Source organism: Castor canadensis, chromosome 17 (genome assembly GCF_047511655.1).
Source record: "Castor canadensis chromosome 17, mCasCan1.hap1v2, whole genome shotgun sequence".
NCBI lineage: Eukaryota > Metazoa > Chordata > Mammalia > Rodentia > Castoridae > Castor > Castor canadensis.
Genome location: NC_133402.1, coordinates 13,696,046 through 13,716,543, shown reverse-complemented (window position 1 = coordinate 13,716,543; position 20,498 = coordinate 13,696,046). Strand labels below are relative to the sequence as shown.

Sequence of the window (20,498 nt, the reverse complement as noted above, 5' to 3'; positions counted from 1 at the left end):
CCCTCAAATCCCTGCATGTTCTCAAACCAGACCCTTCACTCTTAACCCAGCATTTGAACACTCTGAGATGGATCACCTCCTTAGTCACTATGGATGCAAGGAGACAGAAGTTAGATGCTAGACTTCAATGTGGGCAACACTGCCCAAGTCTTCCACACTTCCCTTCCTTCCAGCATCCTCCCAAGTGCACTTACCCATCCATTCAAAAGTGGTACCCAGCCCCTACAAATGATGGCCCTCTTCTGCAAATGACAAATGCACGGGCTGCAGCAGTGAGTGACAGAGGTACAGGTCCTGCTCACTGGGGGACCAACAATAAGTGACCAATCAATAAGACAATGTTAGATGGCAAATCTTAAGAATCTTGGACGGGGAAGTGTGGTGGGTAACAGAGCCATCGTGGTATAACTGGGGAGTCAGGGAGAGAACATTTGAAGGTGCACCTTTTGGATTTAGATCAGGATAGCTAAAAAAAGAAATAAATGTTAGTTATGGACATCCTGGGAGAAAGAGAAAGCATTCTAGGTGTAGGCTCAGCCACACCTGAGGTAGGAATAAATACAGTGGGTTTGAAAAGGACACAGGAATTATGAGCAGGGAAGAGAGTAGTACCGGACAAAGCTGGAGGCTGGATCATGTGGGGCTTCTGGACCTGAAGGCAGGGCTGATGCCATGGGCTGGTGCTGGGAAACCCATTTGGTCAGTGAGAAAACTAACTAAAAGCTGATGCTATAGTCAGGACAGGGAAAATGAATTCTCTGGATCCATGCATCCATGTGGCAGTCTAACTGTCTGCCCCTTCACCCTTCTGTCCATTCATCCATCCATCCATCCCTCTAACTATTCCTCCCTCCCTTCATCCATTTATCCATCCATCCCTCCCTTAATCCATCCATTCATCCCTCCACTCATCCCATATATCCATCTATCCCTCCATCTCTCCCTTCATCCATTCCTCCATCTCTCCCTTCATCCATTCCTCCATCTATCCATCCATCCATCCATCTATCCATCCTTTCCTTCTTCCCTCCCTCCTCCATCCCTCCAGCCACTCCTGTAGTTGAGGAGGGTCTTGTGCTTTCTTTGAGGCAGTCCTTACTCTAGGAACTCGGATAACAAAAATATAACAAAGCATGACATTTATGACCAAAGAAATCTGGGATCAATTTTGAGCTCTTTTACTTCCTAGCATTGATCCAGAAAAATCCCTTTGATCTCCATAAGCCTCAATTCTCCAATCTGTAAAATGGTACTAATGCCGACTTCATTAGGAAAGTGGTTTGTTCCTGGCCCATTACTAACTCAGGTTTAGAAGGAGTCACTAGTTAGAATAACAAGAAGAGAAGAAATTCTACTGTAAGAACTAGACCAAAAATGCCCAGGTTGGTTCTGTCCACTGAGGTTGCCCGCTCATCCTGCCCTACTTCAGATGCTGGTTCCAGTGTGCAAGGCTTGAGAATCTTCCAGAAATGTGAGCTCATCTTCAGGGCTCCATAAGTCCCCTCCCCCATTTCCAACGTCAGATCATGCATGGCACAGAATTTAGCAAGGGGACCACAGAAGACGATGAAGTGTCTGACCTCTTACCTCAGAAAACTGAAGCCTGCCAAAGTCGCTGGGGGGGCTCGCAATCTTGAAGACTTTCTTCGGCATCACCCAGGTCTCCAGGGTCTCTAGTTTACTCACGGCCAGGTTGGTAGCATGGTGCTTTATCAGAAAGCCCTGGAAGCGGTCAGCAAGGAAGTAGAGGTGGACAGAGGCTGGGTGGCCCATTGGGTAGTATCTGTAAATACAGGAGTTCAAGAATCAGGCCTGAGGTATGAGGCATCATAGAAGAGCTTCCCAAGTGCCATGCTATCCTGAAATAATCCCCATTTTATACAAAGCTTACAATATTCTTTTTTTTTTTGGCAGTACTGAGAATTGAACTCAGGTCTCACTCTTGCTAGCTCTCTACCACTTAAGCCATGCCTCCAGTTCTTTTGCTTTTAGTGTGTTTTTCAGATAGGGTTTCCACTTTTGCCCCTGCTAGCCTTGGGCCATGATCCTCCTATCTCTGCCTACTGAGTAGCTGAGATTACAGGAGTGTACCACCATGCCTGGCTTTTTAACCACATTTTTTGGCCTCTGTCTGAAAGCTGCTGCCTATGTGTCTATGATGTCAATGGTGATGAATAACTTTTTGCTGAGTTATAAATGTAAAACATGCTGACTGTAGGAAAGCATAATAAAGAAAAAAAATAAAATTACCACTTTAATGCCTTTGCCATAAATAACATCAATTCACAGAATTCTATTGAATCCTTCCAGTGTCAGGTCCTGGAGAGTGGCGATGGTGTGAACACAGTCTGTTGAAGCCTTCCTCCACAGCCTCGTTTTCTATGCGTATATTTGCATCAACACATGCATATATTTGCATAAATATTACATGGGTGGGATCATAATGTACATACTGGTTATATTCCGATTTTGCTCTGTAGGATTTCCTGGGCCTTCTTCACAAGTCTTTGAAAGGCCTCTAAAAACAAGCTTGTGTGTGCATGTGTGTACATGTGTGCACAGCATTTCCTTGTTTGTGACACACGGTTTGCAGAGTCAGTGACTTCTCACTGGCTAATAAGTGACATATTTTTTGTTATTCTGAACAAGGTGCATCAACATCCTATCAAAAACAGTTTTTGAACATAAACATCTTTCTCTCTCTCTCTTTGCTGCTCTCTCTTTTGGATGGTACAGAGACTTTGCTAAGCAGGCATTCAACCTCTTGAGCCGTGCCCCCAACCCTTTTTTGCTTTAGTTATTTTTCAGGCAGGGACAGGGCCAGTCTCAGACTGCATTCTTCCTACCTATGCCTCCCCCACTGCTAGGATGAAAGGCATTCACCACTGTGCCTGGCTTTTTGGTTGTAATGGGGTCTCATTAACTTTTTCTTTGGCTGGCCTGGAAACTGATCCTCCTGAGTAGCTGGGATTACAAGCATTCACCACTACTCCCAACTCTCTCTATATTTTTTAACCTCCATGATTCTTTATGCCTGCTGCCACTTTTTATCAGAAATCCTGATCTACACTCTCACTGTTCTCAGCACCATCATTGGGTCTCTGCTTCAAAAGTGACTGCCAACCTGCGATCCACACATGTAAATACATGCAGACATACAGAGGGAGCTTACTGCTTTAAGACACACGTCTTTGGGCTACCCAGGCTTGCTGGCCAGAAGGGTTGGGGGAGCTAAGCAGAGATGCCCAGAGGAGGATGGAGCTGGGAGCAGGGAGGGAGAAGGAATCACGGTGGAGGAGATCTGCTCCTCGCCCTTCCTACTTGCAAAGTAAAAAGCTGCTGCTTCTGCAATGTGTAAATTGCACAGCACTAAGACACTGGTTGTGGTTCTTTAATAATGGCTTTCTACAAATCACTGTCCCTCAGCTAAATGCAGGCTTTCCCCGGTTCTGATTTGGAGTTTTAAGTCTTTGTGCCCAATTATAATGGCTGGGAGCTGCCTTCCCATGTTGACGTCTCTTCCGAAATCACTGCCTTGTTGCTGGGACGCCTCGGGGTTTTCAGATTGCTGGGCTTGTGTGGCTCATGCCAACATCGTTCAGAATGTGGACGCTGAGCTGAAAACCCGGGACTGTGCCGCCACTGTCCTGCAGCAGAAAAGTCACAGCGGGGCTGACGGACAGAGCCTTACTCTTTGTAGCTGTGCCATCCAGTCTGGTAGCCACTAGCCACATGTGACTACTGAGTACTTGAAATGTGGCCACTGTGACTGAGGAATTTTACTTAACTCAAATAGGCATTTGCGACCCGTGCTTACTGCAGGGGACACCATCAGGATGGCTGTGGAAGAGTCTGAGGTCACCTGTATTCATGTCCCCTAGGTCTCATGTCTTCATGACTGCAGGTTTCCTTTCTGATGAGGAAGAATGGATTGTCCTACCTTCTCAATTTTCTTGGGTGGCCTGCTGCTGGTGAAGGGGTATTGTGTCACTTTTGAGCTGGGTCTCTAGAAGCCTGGCTCATGTCCACCTGCCTTTTGTCACCCTCTGTGATCACCTTGAGATATGCCTGGCTAGCCTGCTGGAGGATGAGGCATGGTAACAGAGCTGACCCCTTGCAATTGTCTTCATTAGCGCCATCTTGGATCAGCCAACAATTCTCAGCCAAGAGCCACAGAGCCACCTTACTGGCTTGCAGCTGGCCACAGGTGCAGGGGTGAGTCCTGGCCAGGGAACTGATCCACAAACTTAAGCACCATGTAAATACTTGTCATTTCAAAACCCTGATCTGGGAGTCATTTGTTACACAGCATGGCTGACACAAGGAATGCACCCAGTGATTGTCCTGTGAGGTGAGTGGGGACTTGAGGGCAGGAGAGCAGGAGAGCTGTTGCCATGGGAGTCAGAAGAAGAAAGTGTTTCCAGAAGGGAATTGTATTGATGCTGCTCAGGTCAAGGAAGCCAGTGGTGGTCAAGTACTCTAGAAGTCTAGGAGTTTCTTTGACCCCTTGCCTGTTCTTGCTTTCTGTCATGGAATCTTGTTGTCTCTACCTGAATTCTTAAGCACTGCCAGAGCCCTGGGTCCAATCCACCACTATTCCTTACCCAAGTCTCTGCAGGAGCCTCCTTGTTTGTCCTCTTCTTTCTTTTGTTCACTCTGTCATATCCTCATAGTACTCCATCTATCACCCTCCGCTTAAATGCCACAAGCAGTATGCTTAATACTTGCAAACTTCTTACTTGGTTTACAAACTTCTGCTGTTTTGTCTTCCTTGTTTTATTTCCCTCTGCCCCAATCCACTGCCTTCTAGCCCCAGGGACCTTATTTTAGGTTCTTGGCCAAGCTAAGCTCATTTCTACCTCAGGGCCTTTGCACAGGGTATTTTCTCTGCTGTGGATTCTCTATTCCTCTTATGAGTGCACAGCCGGCTCTCTTTTATTGTTCGGCTCAATGTTACCACCTCAGAGAGCTCTCTTCCTTGAGTTGAAAGTTAGGTCACTATCTTGACTTGCATTCCTGGAAGAGCTTTGGTTTTTAATTCTTATTTATTCAGCTTTGTTTGTGATTTTACAATAGAATGTGAAGTCCTGAGCTCAGGAGCCTGGTCTATGTGGGTCAAGCTGAATGCCCAGTGTCTAACACAGAGCCTGACCCATGGAGGACGCTTAACCAATGTTTGTTGAATGAATGAAAATCTAGAAGAATTTCTCTAGAGCCCTGTACATCTATAGGACAAGCAACTCAAGACTGAACCCAAAGCTCTCTAGTGCCTCATCTTGACTGCATTTTGTATTTAAGTAATTAAGCCTCATCTTTACTACATTTGGCACTTAATCAATTAAAAGTGACTTTACTAAGAAAAGAGGAGTAGTCAAGGTGCCATTCAATAATCTAGAGGATACCACAGGCACATTCATTTGGCCCAACATGGGCTTTTCTTTCTTTCTTTAAATAAGGTAGGCACTGAAAAAAAAATTAGGAGACTCACATGAAATCCTAGCTTTCTGATTTCTCTTGAAGAGTCAGAAGGTTTGGTCACAACTCCAAGCCTACATTCCAACAGCAAGCATTAGACTAGAACTGGGCGCCATATTGCTGGGGGCTCTAGGTTGGTGTCATCAGCGCCCCCTGCAGGAGCAACGCCGACATGCACATGCTATCTTCTGGCATCTGTATTTAGCATCTGTGATTTAAAAACTGTCATCCTGACCGCTGCATGGTGGATCTTGAGTGAGTTTTATTTTCCTGTTCTCTTGTGTTTGAATCTTCCATCTCAAACATTTCCACGGTACCCATGCTTACTTTATAATGAGAATTGATATGATTATTTTTTATGAAAGGATACGCTACCCACTGGCAACACACATTGTGCCTGAAATACCCAGATAAAATGAAACTCAGAGCCTCTGCTTGCTGTTCCTCCAGAAACCCCACGGGTAGCAATTCATTCTCTTTTGCCTTTTGGGATCAGGGTCCTTGGTCCCAATTTATTTGTAGGCTCTGATTCTTAAATACACGGCTTTGCCCACAGCAAGGCACACTGGTTCTATTGCAGTAAAAAATAAGGCAGAAGCCAAAGGATTCTGGGCCTGAGGCAACTTGATGTCTCGCTTTATTCTAAAACAAGTACCAGGAGAAAATTTGAACAACCCTAAATAAATTGGGAGTGTCTTTTGGAATTTCCTGGGAGGTCATTTATCTTAGACTCTCTAGGAAGCTGTGATTAAAGCTGGTCTTGGAGCACAGGCGCCTCCCAAGTGTTGAGCACACTGCTGTGCACTGGAGAGACAGTCTGTGGCTCCAAGGTGTAGCTTCTGCTGCACACTGGCCACAGGGAAAGACGTTTGCCAGTGACCTTTAGCCAACGCACTGGTACCACGTGCAATGGGCACACTGGAGGTGATGTCCCTGAGCTCCGTTCAGCTCGGTGGAGGTTGAGGGTGGGGCTGTCAGGGGGAGCCTCTGAGCAAGCTTCAGAGAGGAGGTAGTGCTCAGATGGCCCTAGGGACTCGGAAAAGCTGGCTCATGCAGTGACAGTGGGGCTGTGAATAGTCACAGTGAGAGAGCAGAGAGTGGCCCGAGTGACCAGTTATTGTCTTACCCAGAAGGTTCGTTGTTGACCACTTGTGGTAACAGCCACAGAAACAGCACCAGTGGTACTGAGCTCTTACGTGGCTCAGCACCACGGGAATGATAATGCTACTGATTGGGCAGTTCTTTTCAGCGTTTTCTCCTCTAAACTTCCCAATGCCTTATCATGTGGGGATTAGCATTACTATCTCCATTTCATAGATGGAAAAAATGAGGGGCAGAGAGGTTCAAGACTTGTCTAAGGTCAACCACTAGAAAGCAGAGTTGAGTTCAAAGTGCAGGTCCTGGGTTTCTAACCTACACTTGTATTCATTTACTTATTAGGTGGTACTAGGATTTGAATTCAGAGCTTTGCACTTGTAAGGTAGGTGTTCTAGCACGTTCCACTCTGGTTATTTTGGAGATGGAGTCTCACCTTTTGCCTAGGCTAGCCTCAATCACGATCCTTCTCCTTTAAGCTTCCCACCATCACACCAGGCATGACCCACTGTGCCCAGCTATTGCTTTAGATAGGGGGTCTTGTGAACTATTTGCCCAGGCTGGCCTCAAACTACAATCCTCCCAGTCTCAACCTCCCAAGTATCTAGGATTACAGACATGAGCCACCACACCTGGCTTCTCATCTCCCTTTAAACTAACCACACCTGCAAGTTTTGGTAGACAAGGAGGTAATGAATATGGCCGCCCAGCAGAACCAGCTGGGTTTCTACTGGAGACAGACAGGAAACCTGCCTGTGTTTCCAGATTTTCAGGGAACAATACAGTTCCTTTCTTTTCTCTCTTCCCTCCCTAAGAAGAAGGAAGAGTGGAGCCAAGAGGGACAGAGGGGGGTGAGGTACAGTTACAAGAGACTAAGACTGAAAATGAATTTTTTTTGCTATGTTGGAAGGAGGTGAGAGGAGAGGAGAAGGGATAATGAGGGCTAGGAGAGTGATTAGAGGTACTTCTGGGAATCTATTCTAAGGAAATAAGCAGAACAGAGAACGAGAGAAAGGATTTCTGCAAGAAATGATGCCCATTCATCAGAACGTCATTTACAATGGCACATTAGTGACAAGAGCAACAGTAATGGGACCAGATTAAGCAAACCCTGGAATCTCCACTCGGTGGAATACAATATAGAGGCATTAAACAGGATTATGACGAGGGAAAACTGAGAGCGACCTGGGGAGAGGATGGGGAAACAGGAATTCTAAATTCTTGCTGCAAGATGTAAATATCCACAATGCATGTCGCTGGAGGAGGGAAGACGCACAAAATGAAAACAGCTGCCTGGCTGAGGGACAGGGAGAGAGGGGAGGGCATCACGTTGAATTATTTCCCCACTGCTCTTTCACCCATAGGTTCTAGAACCTTCTTCCTTGAAGCATCAACCAGTACCCGCTCGTGGGAGGTGAGAGGACACCAAGGAATGGTTGAACATTTTAAATCATAGCTCTGCCTTTTAATGACTTACTGAGTTATATTTTTAGGTACAATAATAACATTACAGTTATATAGTTTTTTTTTAAAAAAAGGAGTTCTTATTTTTCAAAGATACCTCTTAAAATATTTATGGCTGAAATGATATGATGTCTGGAATTGGTTTCAAACTGATCTGAGAGGAGGCAGGAAGGAGGCAAAGGGAACAATGAGACAAGATCGGGCCCGAGGTTGATAATTGCTAGGGCTGGGGTGATGCGAACACCATTTTGTATATATTTGACATTTTGCACCATGGAAAATACAAAAAGAATGTATTTCTTCCATGGTTTCCTTTCATTAAAGACAAACACTGGTGTACACTGACGTGATGTAAGGCTTCCTCTAAAAACGTGCAGGTAGCATAAAGACCGAGTCAAGGAGAAGATGATTGGGGTAAATATTAGAGCTGGTATTCAGCTCAGGCAAGAAATAAAGCCACATGTCTGAAGCAATGATCTGGGGACAAAGGGAGAGAGGGAGAAGCAGGGGTGGAGTTGCAGCCCCCAAAGAGGGGAGGACTCTCCTTGCACCCCAACTTCCTGCCTGCTTGGACCTCCATGCCTCCCCAAAACCCCAGCTCGGTCCCCGGGCTCACCTGCAGCTGTTCTCCCCATCCGTGTGCAGTGATGACTCAGCCCGTCGCAGGCCCAGCCGAGCAAAGGAGTGGTACAGGGTGAGCATCACGTCGCTCAGGCTGTTGACGCCATCAGGCTCATCATAGACGTTCTCCCAGTAGGAGCGGAGGCCCGGGGTGCCCGCTGGGTAGTTCCCATACAGGTAATAGTCCAGCTGCCCGATGATCTCCTGATTGACCACAGCTTCGAACTTTCGGGCAAAGAAGGTTGGCCGGGCTGTCTGCTGTGCTCGGAGATTAAACAGGACAAAGGCACATGAACGTGTGATGGGGAGACCCTCACCCTTGTCTCATGGTGAGGAGCAGGCGCTGCCTGCTTGGACCCAAACTCCAGCTCTGACACTCGCTGACCTCGCGGTAAAGGGGGTCAGAATGGGGGCGTGATGAGGACCGAATTAGTTAGTGTCTCTAAGGTATCAATGGTGGCCACTCAGCAAGCATCATTCAAAAGCCTGATAATAAATAGGTGCCTCCGTGCTTATAGTTGGGATGGGGCTCGGAAATTGTTCAGGGATGGTCACAGACTCGAAAGCTAGAGCAAATGCAGCCTGCAGGTGTATTTGAATTGGCCAGGAGAATGTTTTAGGATCAAATTAGCTGTCGATGTTTAAAAAATGAGAGTCATGGAAACAATTTCTGGCTTCTCTGGATACAGCCACCCATCTAGCAACCCCAGATGTAGGAACAACTGCTTAAAGTAGAATAATAGCCATTCCTTTAGACAAAACACGGGCTCTTCACCACAGTCCCCACCACTCCCTAGTGCCTCCCTGGAATTTCAGCTGACTATAAACTGACCCAGGATGTTCCAGATTTACTGATCACAATCGCCATGAGTGGGGCTCTGGGACTTAGTATTTTTAACTTTCCAGATGACTCTGAAGGAAGACCTACACACTGACCTAACTAACTCCATTTTGTTTCCCTCTGACCTGTTGTTTTCTGAGTCATTGTTTCCCTCAGTTTATCTCAAACTCCAGGATCACAGGACTGATAGATAAACAACTGTGATAGAAACTGAAACTACTGCTGCCCAACCCCCCAGCCCCAGGATAATAAGCCATCAGGCTGTGCCCAATCAGGGATGCCAGACACATGGACCCTCTGGCCTAGGCCTTTGTCCCTTCCCTAAATAAATCCCACGCTACTGTTAGCACCTGGAAGACACAGCTGCTGTTGCTAGACCTCTCTCTTCTTCCCAGTGTGGCCACACTAAGGACAAATTCCTTTCCTGATCTCACCATCATTCAGTTTTTTATTTGGTCTTTTCAGGAACGTGGCTAGACCTGGTCCATTGGGACCCCCAGAGCCAGGCCTTCAGCCACAACCCCAGTCATAATTCACTTACTCACTAAGGCTTGAGGACATGAAGTGACACCAGAGCTGGCTGCTAATCAGAGCCACTGGAACAGCTTTTAAAAATTCAGATTGTTATGTCTTGAGACCGACTACTGAGTGAAGCCCAGGAATGTGTATCCAAAGACTTTCCACATGAGTATTATACAGTGTTCGAAGACTATGACATAAACCGATCACTCAATGAAGTACGCCCAGAGAGGGACAGAGGCTTATTAACAGACACACAGCACGTCAGTGGCAGGGCGATACCCTCTACCGGATCGGATGGCTACGAACCCCAGCTATTTCTACTGGGTCACTCGAGGACTGAGCTAGTGACTACATCAAAAGCTCCTGGGAAGAAACATCTTTGCCTTTGTCTTCAAATCTCTCAGCTTCACGAGCCCTGGGAACTCCTCCTGGTGGAGGGCACTGGATGGAGCCAGCCCACCTCAGTTGAGGTGCTCTGCTACTTTCTAGGTGTGTATGACTTTGGCAAGTCACCCAAGCGCCCCAGCCTCACTTTCTCATCCCTGAATCAAACCTAGCAGCTCGGGTTATCTGTGCATTACCTTATGATGGCTATCATTACCACTTCATTTTGCTACCAGGTCCCTGTCTCTACAGGGACCTCTAAATCTTCATTTCCTAGAGGCAGAAAGCCAGCTCAGTGCAGCTCAGCCTGCTCTCTCTGCCTGAGGTTCCCTGACCACGGCCCATTCTCCTCAAAGGACACATTTCTATATTTATCGTCTCTTCCTCCAAGGTCCTGTTCTATAAGGACTCCCAGTTCCTTCCCGGCAGCGGCTTTGTGCTTCTAGATGTTGGGGGAGTATTCTTGATCTCTGTTTACTGTGAAAGAAAGAGCTGGGAGCACGTGACATGGTCACTAAGTTAGCCAGACCACATCAGAGACCATGATCTCCTCAGGGTTCTGGGGCTAGAATATACAGGCTGCCCCCCAAGGCAGCCTGGGGGAAGCAGCTCTCTGGGATGCTTGCTGTGGAGGCTGGAGCACCTCTGCAGCAAGGGTCAAGGTGGCCCTCTGTGAAGGTGGGTGTCCTATTATTTCCTTCTTTTCAATAGTCAGACAGTCACACACCCTGGTAGCTCTCTGCTCAGCAGTTCCTTTCTGCATGGGCAGTGGAGAGCCAAATGTCACCCAATCTCAACATGGTTTGATGGGGGTGGCTGTCAACCCACCACCAAAAATAGACCTCAAAGAAGCTGCATTGCAGGAACTGTTTAGTTCATTCACTAGGTGGGAACGTTGGAGGACATAAAGGACAAGATGAAAGCTCTGTGTATCCTGCACCAGTGTAGGTACCCAGGTGGCACCAGGGTTAACAGAACATAAACAATCTGGAGTCAGCCCTACCAAATTTACTAGCTGCAAGGTGACAGGCAGTTAAGTTTTTAAAAAATTCCCTCTGTGCCTCAGTTTCCCCACCTGAACAAGAGAAGGGCTATCCACCCCAGTGAAGGCAGTGTCCACAGAGGGTCCAGCAAACAGGCTGGGACAACACAGATCAAGCACAATGGCATTCCAGCCACCTGGGGGACCTCTTCATGGTCCTCATTTGATTCTGACTCTGTGGGCGTAGAGAGGGCTGAGCCTCCACATTTGGGATAAGCTCGCTGGTGGGGGTGGTGACGCTGGTCTGTGGCCTCGCTCTGAGCAGTCTGAGAGCATGCAGGCAGCATATGTCCCATGTCCTCCCCTGGCTGTTTCGGTTGCATGCCAGGGCGAGGGCTCAGGGCACCTTGGCTGGGTTACCGACCTACACTATGGTATCAACTGTCCCAACCATGAACCCAGTTAACACTTTGAGAAGCGGCACATGGTCTCCACAGGGCTACTCCCGAGACCTCAGCCTGACTTGTCTGGACATTTCCTGTGCTCTGCAGCTGGGCCTGAGTGTGGTGAGGGGCACAGGAGGAAGCACAGAGACCCCTCCCCTCCCAGTCACCATGCTGGTCCAGACGGAGCAGGGCAGGGGGACAGGAAGAGATTACATCTGGGGAAGGACCTGGGCCTCGAGGCAAGCTGAACCTTTCCCCCTGCTTGCCTTGGCGCTGCTCAGAGCACTAAATTGCCAGGCTGTGAGGACACGGCTGTGAAGGTGAAGACATTTCTTCCTCTTTTTACTCCTTCAAGTTCACCGAGCAAGGTGGCTCCCCAGCTTGAGTGTTCATCAGATTCTTCCAAAGTGCATCACAACAAAATACTTTTCTGGACCTGGCTAGAGACCAGTAGTTCTCAACCTAGGGCCAGTTTGTCCCTAGGGCATACCACGCCATGTTTGGAGACAGTTTTTGGTTGTCACAGCTGGAGAGTGCTACTGGGGTCACACTGGCAGAGGCCAGGGATGCTGTTAACATCCTACAGTGCTCAGGGGGCCTTACAGTCCCCAACAGTCCAGTTACCATGTGAGGAGTGCTGGTTGAAAAGCTCTGCCCTCCGTAGATTCAGTTTCTACCCAGAGAGGTATACACTGTATAGCAGAAGCCTATATCTGTATATATTTGGCAGTACTAGGGTTTGAATTTAGAGCCTTGGGCTTGCTAGGCAGGTGTTCTACCACTTGAGCCACAGCCATTTTGCTTTGGTTTCTTTTCAGACAGGGCCTTGCTTTTCATTTTATCTTGGATGGTGATCTTCCTTACCTATGCTTCCCATGTAGATGGGATTACAGACTTGTGCCACCATACCAAGCTTGTTGGTTGAGATAGGACCTCACTAATTTTTTCACTGGGCTGACCTCGAACTGTGATTCTCCCAGTCTCTGCCTCCTGAGTAGCTGGGATTACAGGCATGCACCACCCAGAAATTTTAACAGATATGCCAAGGGAGTTGTGATTGAAAGGCAAAACAGAAAAGCAGATAGAATGGCCCTGGAAATGAATACCTTGGGCCACATGACCTTGGATATAAGGTTTGTGACCTTTCTATGCCTCAGTTTCCCTGTCTTTAAGGTGGAATAATAAGACACATATAAGGTTGCTGTGAGGTTAATGAGTCAATACAGGCAAAATGGTTCAAGCAGCCCTGGCACCGAGTAAGTGCTCAGGGAACACTAGTTAGTGATTGTGCTGTCTTGTTACCAGTTGGTTACACACTGAAGGACAAGACAATCTGTAGGACCTGTAGCCCCTGGAGGCCTGCAGTGGTTTGCTGGGCAGGTGTGGCCTGGGGCTGGCAAGCTCGGTGGGCTCACCTGGAAGCGGTGGAAGTCCTGTGGCTTGAAGTCGTTGGGGGAGCAGCCGCACCAGTCCACGATGTGCTTGTACTGGCACCTGCAACCCAGCTTGCGGTTCCAGTTGGTGACACGCAGGTTGTTGTCCACCATGGTGTCACAGTGGGGGCTGTTCTCCAGGACCGTATGGAAGAAGGACTGCAGAGGAGACAGGGGCCAGCCTGAAATCTCTCCCCGCCTCCCCTGAGTACATTGAGTGTCGCTTCCTGGGGACCACTGGCTGCAAAGGGATTCTCTTGGAGACCCACCTGCAGATGGGGTCAGCTTCCAGGGTGGTCCAAACTCAAGTATGTGCTTTGTCCTGAATGGCTAACTTGCTGAGAGGTTGGCTGCCCTGAGCACTGTCTTTTCAAGGGTCTAGAATCTGATGTCAAGGCACCTCAGTGTCACCTTTGTGTCTTTTCAGCAGACAGGAAGAGTCTGTCAGAGTTTGTCAATGCATGATGCCAGAGCAAACATAGGGACAATTTCCCAGGATACCTTGGGCCACAAGACTCTTGCTTTGCAGAGTCAGTTTTGAAACAAACAGGCACCAAGTCTGAGATAGCCTGGTAACAACGAATATGCTACAATTTCACCCCTGAGTGAGGGAGGCCCAATTCATGGACCCATCAAGACTGAGGTCCTCACCTACCTTAGTCACTCGCAGTGTGACCACACACAGGGAAGGGTAGAGTGGAGCTGGTGGCTGTCCATGGTGCTGAAGCAACAGCCAACTGCTCCCAGACTGTGTGGCTACAAGGCAGGGATGCATGGACTGCTCACTGTCCATGATACTGAAGCAGGAGCTATTACACTCACCAAGGCATGATGCAAGGATACAAGGGAAGGGCAGCTGTGCTGCTGTCCATGGTGCTGGGCCATGAGCCATTGTTTCTCCCTAATCCTAGGACTTTTGGCCAACCTCTCCAAGGACCTTGAGAAACAAGCAAGGTTGGGAGTGAAAAGAAAGACCAGAGAGGAGACACAACGGCTGGAGCTGCTGGGATATTGAGACAGAGGTGGAGAGAAAGAGAGAGGCTCCTATCTCACTGCTGTTAGTAACAATTCCAGCCATTGGGGAGCAGCTTCCCCTGCTCTCTGGTCCCCAGAGGGACTGGAGAATATGGGTCTGCTGTTACAAATTTCTGGACACAGTCTTCAGATGTCTTCCAAACCAGTCCCCTAGAGGTGTCAGGGAGGGCCACATAGAGACCCTGGGGACAAGCAAGTATGTGTGTTGGGACAGTGAAGGGGAAGTGAGCTTCGGCCACCAGCAATATAGTCAATGTCTTGATGAAGACAACCAAACTCCAAAGAATTTCTTCTAAATGGGTGAGTGGGCAAGATAAGGCTCCACACACCACTTCCGGCTGGGCGTCCTGTGATACTAAATGACATGTCAGTAAACCTGGAGATAAGTCTGAGTTATCTCAAGCCCATGAAGGCACCTATTCTCCACCAAGCCATGGGAAAGTGCCCTGTGTCGCTTCACAATGATGCAGAAATTCCCAGAAGATAATGGATGAGCAGGTTATCAGAATTGAGAGAAAAGGTGATTTTTTACTGAAACAGGATAAAAAGCTCATTACTTAACATGTGTGCAGAATAGTAAAACCCAGCCCAGCAATGGCAAGTTCCCCACCCTGGTTGGTCCCCACCCCACCCTGGAATGATATGGAAACCACCAAATGGGATGCACTGTCTGGTCTGATTTGGAGGTGCACTGCCTGTGTGGTCCAGAGTTGGGGACCCAGCCATGGGAGGAACAGTGGACAGTTCATAAGAAATGTCACAGGCTCACTGGAAAGGGAACCAGTGCTGGAGTTTTCTGAAGTGGGAAGTTCCAGTGGACGTGAACTGGAGGTCAGAGAGATGAATCTAGAAGCTCTCAGCAAAGACATGACAGGAAGGCTGCTGGCTTGGTTCAAACAGGAGGACACCCTTTTCATTTCTAGATGGGTCTGGACTGATTTAGAATGGTGTGCGATCTTATGCAAGGGGTTTCCCATCCTTAGGTTAGAAAAATGGTTTTGGGTCCCCTGCATGCTTTCCAATACTCCCAACAGGAAATTCTGAGCTCTGAGCACTTGGCCAGAGTGGCTGACAAGGAAGAGGGTCAATGTAGGAAACCGTGCTTGGCTGTCTCTGGGATCTCTTGGATTTATAGGGTATGACCAACAAAGCCGACACTATTTTCTATGAAGAAATGATTGCCATGTATTCAAGTAAGGAGGAGATCACTGATGTTGAAAAGGTGCTTATAACATGAGGATCTGTCACAAGTTCATGTGGAAGAGTCAGCATATACAGTTGTGCAAGACGCACACTGAACAATACAAGCTGGCATTGTCAACACTGTAGACGTTAGAGGTTTGTAATTTTTAAATAATTTTTTTCTAGAAAATGACAGTAAAGTGTCATGTTCTAAGAAAATCAGTATATTATCTTTTTTTATGACCAACAGGGCTGCGTGTCTTTAGCAAAGGCTGCCTTTTCTATTCGTTGGTGACTACACTGTATTGGCTACTCATAGCCTCTATGCCGGTTGGAGGGGGACCAGGGAGCATACAATGACAACCAGGTCTCTCTCTCTTGAGGAGTCCCTCCTTTCACTCACCTCGGCAGGAAGCAGCGTGTAAGCATAGAACTGCTTCATCTTGGTCACCAGATCGTCTGTGGAGAATGTCACATACTCCACAAACTTCCTGTTCAGCAGGAACCAATCTGAGCCACCGTCCACCGCAATGCCCTCTGGGATACGCCGGTCGCCCAGACGCCACATGTGGGCATCACACTCGAGGAAGAGCCGGTCCAGACCTTGCTTCCGGATGAACCTGAGTTACACAAGGTACCCCTGAGCTCTGAGAAGGGGGAACGCCACACAGAGCCCAAATGACACATCACAGTCACACCGGTATTTACTGAGCACTTGCTGTGTGCCAGGTGCTGAGTTGGGGGTGCTGGGTATCATTTATCTCTTGTTCTTCACAAGTGAGGTGGGGCACTCTGCCCTATGGGCAGGTACTGTTGTTACCCCATTTACACAGGAGGCCACTGAAGCTCAGAGCTCAGGGGACTTTGCACCATCAGGTGGCAATGGCCACCAGCCACCTTTACGTCCTCTCCAGAGCATGTTCCAAATAGGGTTTTTGTGCCACTGCTGCTGGGGCTGTTCAGCCTGTGAACTCACCTTAGCCAGTGTTCTTAAAAGTTTGCACCAAAATATACAGGGTTACAAAGCTCTAGAAAGCCCTACCAAAGTTACCATATTGTAATATATGTACATTTTTTGGAAGTACTTGAATTTGAACTCAGGACTTCATGCCTGCTAGGCAGGTGCTCTATCATGTGAGTCATACCTCCAACCTGTTTTGCTCTGGTTATTTTGGAGATAGGGTCTTGCTTTTTGCCCAGGCTAGACTGGATGGTGATCCTCCTATTTTAGGCTTCACACCATCACTGGGTGACAGGCAAGTGCCACCATGCCCAGCTTTTTTCCATCAAGATGGGGTCTCGTGAAATTTTTTTGCCTGGAACTGCAGTCCTTCCCATCTCAGTCTCCCACATTGCTTGGGATGGACAGGTGTGTGTTATTGTGCCCAGCTCTTGGTTGAGATGGGGTCTTGTGAACTATTTGCCTTGGCTGGCTTCTCCCAAGCAACTGGGATTACAGGCGTGAGCCACCAGCACCTGGCTTGTACTTCTTTTATCATTATTATTTTGTTTTGCAGTGCTGGGGATGGAACCCAGGGCCTGTGCGTGCTAGGCAGGCAATCTGCCCCTGAGCCACACCCTGCCACATGTCCTTCTGAATTGCACATTCTATACAGAATCACAAAATATTTTGAAGATACCCAAATTCATGACGGTGCAAGGTTTCTTCATTAACACTTTACATAACAAGCTATGGTGGCAGGACTAATGACTACTGTGAATTTGAAGAAGCAGTATGAGCAGAAGAGATGTTTAGAGGTATTCACACCACTGCAGCATGATACGAAGATACAGATTCTTACTGGGGACAGTCAGTTACTGCTAGTATTACTGTGGTTTGGTGCCTACATTCAGTTAGTTTGAATTTGGTGGAAATAAAGATATTATTTGGTTCCCATTCAAGGTCATGGACCTCCCAGGTTCTCCCCAAGAACAACCACCCCCCACCCAGATTGACTGCTAATTCCTACTGCAGTAACTAAACATAGGCATAATCACCTCATTTAGGACTGTGCGAGGCAGACAGGGTAAAGTCATAGCCACAGAGACCAAAGCTTCTCAGCTCAGAGCTGGTGAAGTGGAGTGCACAGAGCTAGAGCCAAGTCCTCTGCCCAGACTTTTAGTTCATTCACATTGGACACAGCTCCTGTGTGCCAGGCTCTGCAGTGGGCAGGGGGCAGGAGCAAGTAGAAGTAAAGGTGATATCTATCCCAAGGAGCTAGTTATCAAGGGGCCAGTTTACAGCCCAGAGGTCTCCTGACACAGGATCTCCCTGTTCTGCAGCTCACACACGTGAGGCTGGAGTTTTCAGGCTCTCATAAACAACGCTCTTGCTTGAGTCCTTCTCTGCATTGTCACCCTCACAATGTCCTTCCTCCACATGCCTGCCAGCCCACACAGCCTCCTGGTCCAGGCTTTAGTATCTGTGAAGGGCTCTCCCCAAGCTGGGCATCTTTGAAAACTCTCCCTTGGTATAATTGCAAAGTTGGGTTTAGGCCTAGGTTGTAAGGTGAAATACTTACAGGAGTCACGCTGATCACAAGGCTGTGAAGTGTGATGAGTATAAGACAACATGTGGAGTGGTGAATCTGACTGTAGAGAGTGCTCACTCTGGAAGCACTTAATTCCTTTAACAAAGTGTTTCTGGCTGGGCACAGTGGCTCACACCTGTAATCACAGCTACTTGGGAGACAGAGATCAGCAGGATTTTGGTTCAAGTCCAGCCTGTGCAAAAGCTAGCAAGACCCCATCCCAATCCATAAAACTGGGCATGATTTTTGGGTATGCCTGTCATCCAACTACATGGAAAGTGAAAATAGGAGGACTGCACTCCAGATAACAATGTATGACCCTATCCCCAAAATAACAAAAGCAAAAGGTCTGGGGGGTGTGGTTCAAGTGGCAGAGCACCTGCCTAGCAAGCAGGCCCTGAGTTGCAACCTCAGTACCACAAAAAAGTGTTTCTGACTAAATACAACATATTTCTAGGCCAAGTCAAATTCCATCTGTGATATTCTGTAAGTCACTCTGCTATACCTAGGAAGAGGGTCTGGGGCAGATATGCAGGTGTACAAAGAAGCCCAGAGAGGGGTGATAACTTTTCCAGAGACACACAGAGGCCTCTCACAAGGGTGGAAACCATCAGGAGACCAGGTGTCCAGCAATGCTGGTCTTATTCTTTTCCTAACACATCTTTCCACATGGAAATTCCAAGGTCATGATCAAAATCGTGTTCTCAGTGGGGAGGGCTCGGTGAGGGTTTTCCTTATAGCCACAATATTACCCCAATAGCAACAAAAGTGGGCCATAAAAAGACCCTGAATTTAGGAAAATCAAACTCTACCTCACCTCTGGCTGGTGCTCATTATGCAGTAGTGTCCAGTCAGGGAGATCGCCAAGCAAGACTTTAAATTTCAGATAGCTTATATGAAAGTATACATGATTCGGAAAAACAGAAAGACAGGGGAGGAGAGGGAGTGGGAAGAGGAGAGATGAAAGAAGGAGGAGGAGGAGAAGAAGAAAAGGATAGAGAGAAGAGAAAAGAGAGAATGAAAACATACAGGTGAGGGGACTAGCAGATTTTTTTCTCCCATGGTCCAGACTTTAAATTTCGTGCTCCACTCTATGGGACAATAGCATCATCTTGCAATTTTAACGTGATGTCCCCAGCCATAATATTCAAATACAATATTTACTTAGTCATCTCCAAAATGAAATATTCATGGTGTCGGGAGATTGCACTTTATATTTACTGCATTCAAAACTGGATAAGCTGCAAATATATGCTTTGGTTAATTATGAGTAAATACAGATGAAGAGTTTCTCTGGTCTCAGAAGTTTCTGGAGTGACAGGGTCTGCTGAGGACCTTGTTTTCACTTGGAAGAAGGTGGCGGAGGTCCAGAGTCTATTATCAACCCAAAGAGAAGACTCAGCTGTTTGGGCTTGGATTTGCTTCCCCCACACCCCCCGACCTGTGCATTCACCATAACCTGGAAAGGCCAATTGGAAGGCCAGGTAAGTCAGCAGACACATCTGGGCATGTCGCTCATAGATGCTGCTCTCCAACAGGGGGTGCCTGGCTTTGCCCTAATGGATGGAGCACAGCTGCGCAGCCATGGGTCAATACAAAGATGCGCTCTTTCCCTCAGTTCCATGTCTCATTGCCATGGTTACCTTGGGCATCTGGGAACTAGGAGGTCCCATAGCAGAACAGGCACTGGGCAGAGCCAAGTACAAATCCTGTCCCTACATGTCAGGTAAGCCCTGTCCCAACAACTTCCCAAATCAAAGAAGTGAAGATGGCACTCCTCCAAGGGCTCTGGAAAATGTTTAGGAAGTGATGGTCACCCAGCCAATGATGGTCACCATCATCAGTCTCTTCTTATGCAACAGGGATGTCCTTCTCCCACGCCTGATAAGCTAGACCCTCCTTTCATGCTTTTTACTTTCTAACAGAACTCACTTATGTCTAGTGAGTACTAGTACTCTTTGTACTCACTAGACATAAATCCGAGATGGCAGAGGTTTTTATTCACTGCTGTACCCCTAGAATAGTGCTTAGCATGCAGGAGGTGCTCAGTAAATGCTTACTAAATGAATGAATAAAGGGAAGAGTAACAGCCACAGCTGTTGGGCAAGCAGGAAGTCACAGAAATTAGTAACCAGGTAGCCAATTTTTCTAACACATTTGACAAACAAAGGAATAGAACCTCATAAGGTTAAGGAATTTCCCCCAAGTCACACAGCCAGATAGAAGTCCTAGACTTGAATCCAGGTCTGGCAGAATCCAATGCAAGCTCTTTACTCTGCATTCTAGGTTGTCCCAAGTCACCTTTTGGGTCCCTCCAAAAGGGACAGAAACAAAGGATTTGAGAACATCCACTTTCTCAAAAAGACAGTGGCCTGAAATGAAGAGAAATAAGAGAAAAGCTCTTTGTGATTTTTGGAAGAGGTTTCTGATGACTTTATGAGGACTTCTGCCTTCAGAAGAGGACCTGATGTCAAAGGTGGAGTCACA

The 20,498-nt window shown here is 47.5% G+C and overlaps 1 protein-coding gene across 1 annotated transcript in view; it reads right to left on the bottom strand.

The window, feature by feature from the left end:
• The window catches only part of Xylt1 (xylosyltransferase 1), a 119,036-nt gene that overhangs the window by 15,530 nt on the left and 83,008 nt on the right, over positions 1-20,498 (bottom strand). Inside the window, exons 5-8 of the mRNA XM_020186695.2 lie at positions 15,884-16,100; positions 13,246-13,422; positions 8,651-8,913; positions 1,588-1,783 (exon numbers count right to left, since the gene is read on the bottom strand). Of these exons, the coding sequence (XP_020042284.2) occupies positions 1,588-1,783; positions 8,651-8,913; positions 13,246-13,422; positions 15,884-16,100 (853 nt within the window). The remainder of the gene's footprint in view (positions 1-1,587; positions 1,784-8,650; positions 8,914-13,245; positions 13,423-15,883; positions 16,101-20,498) is intronic.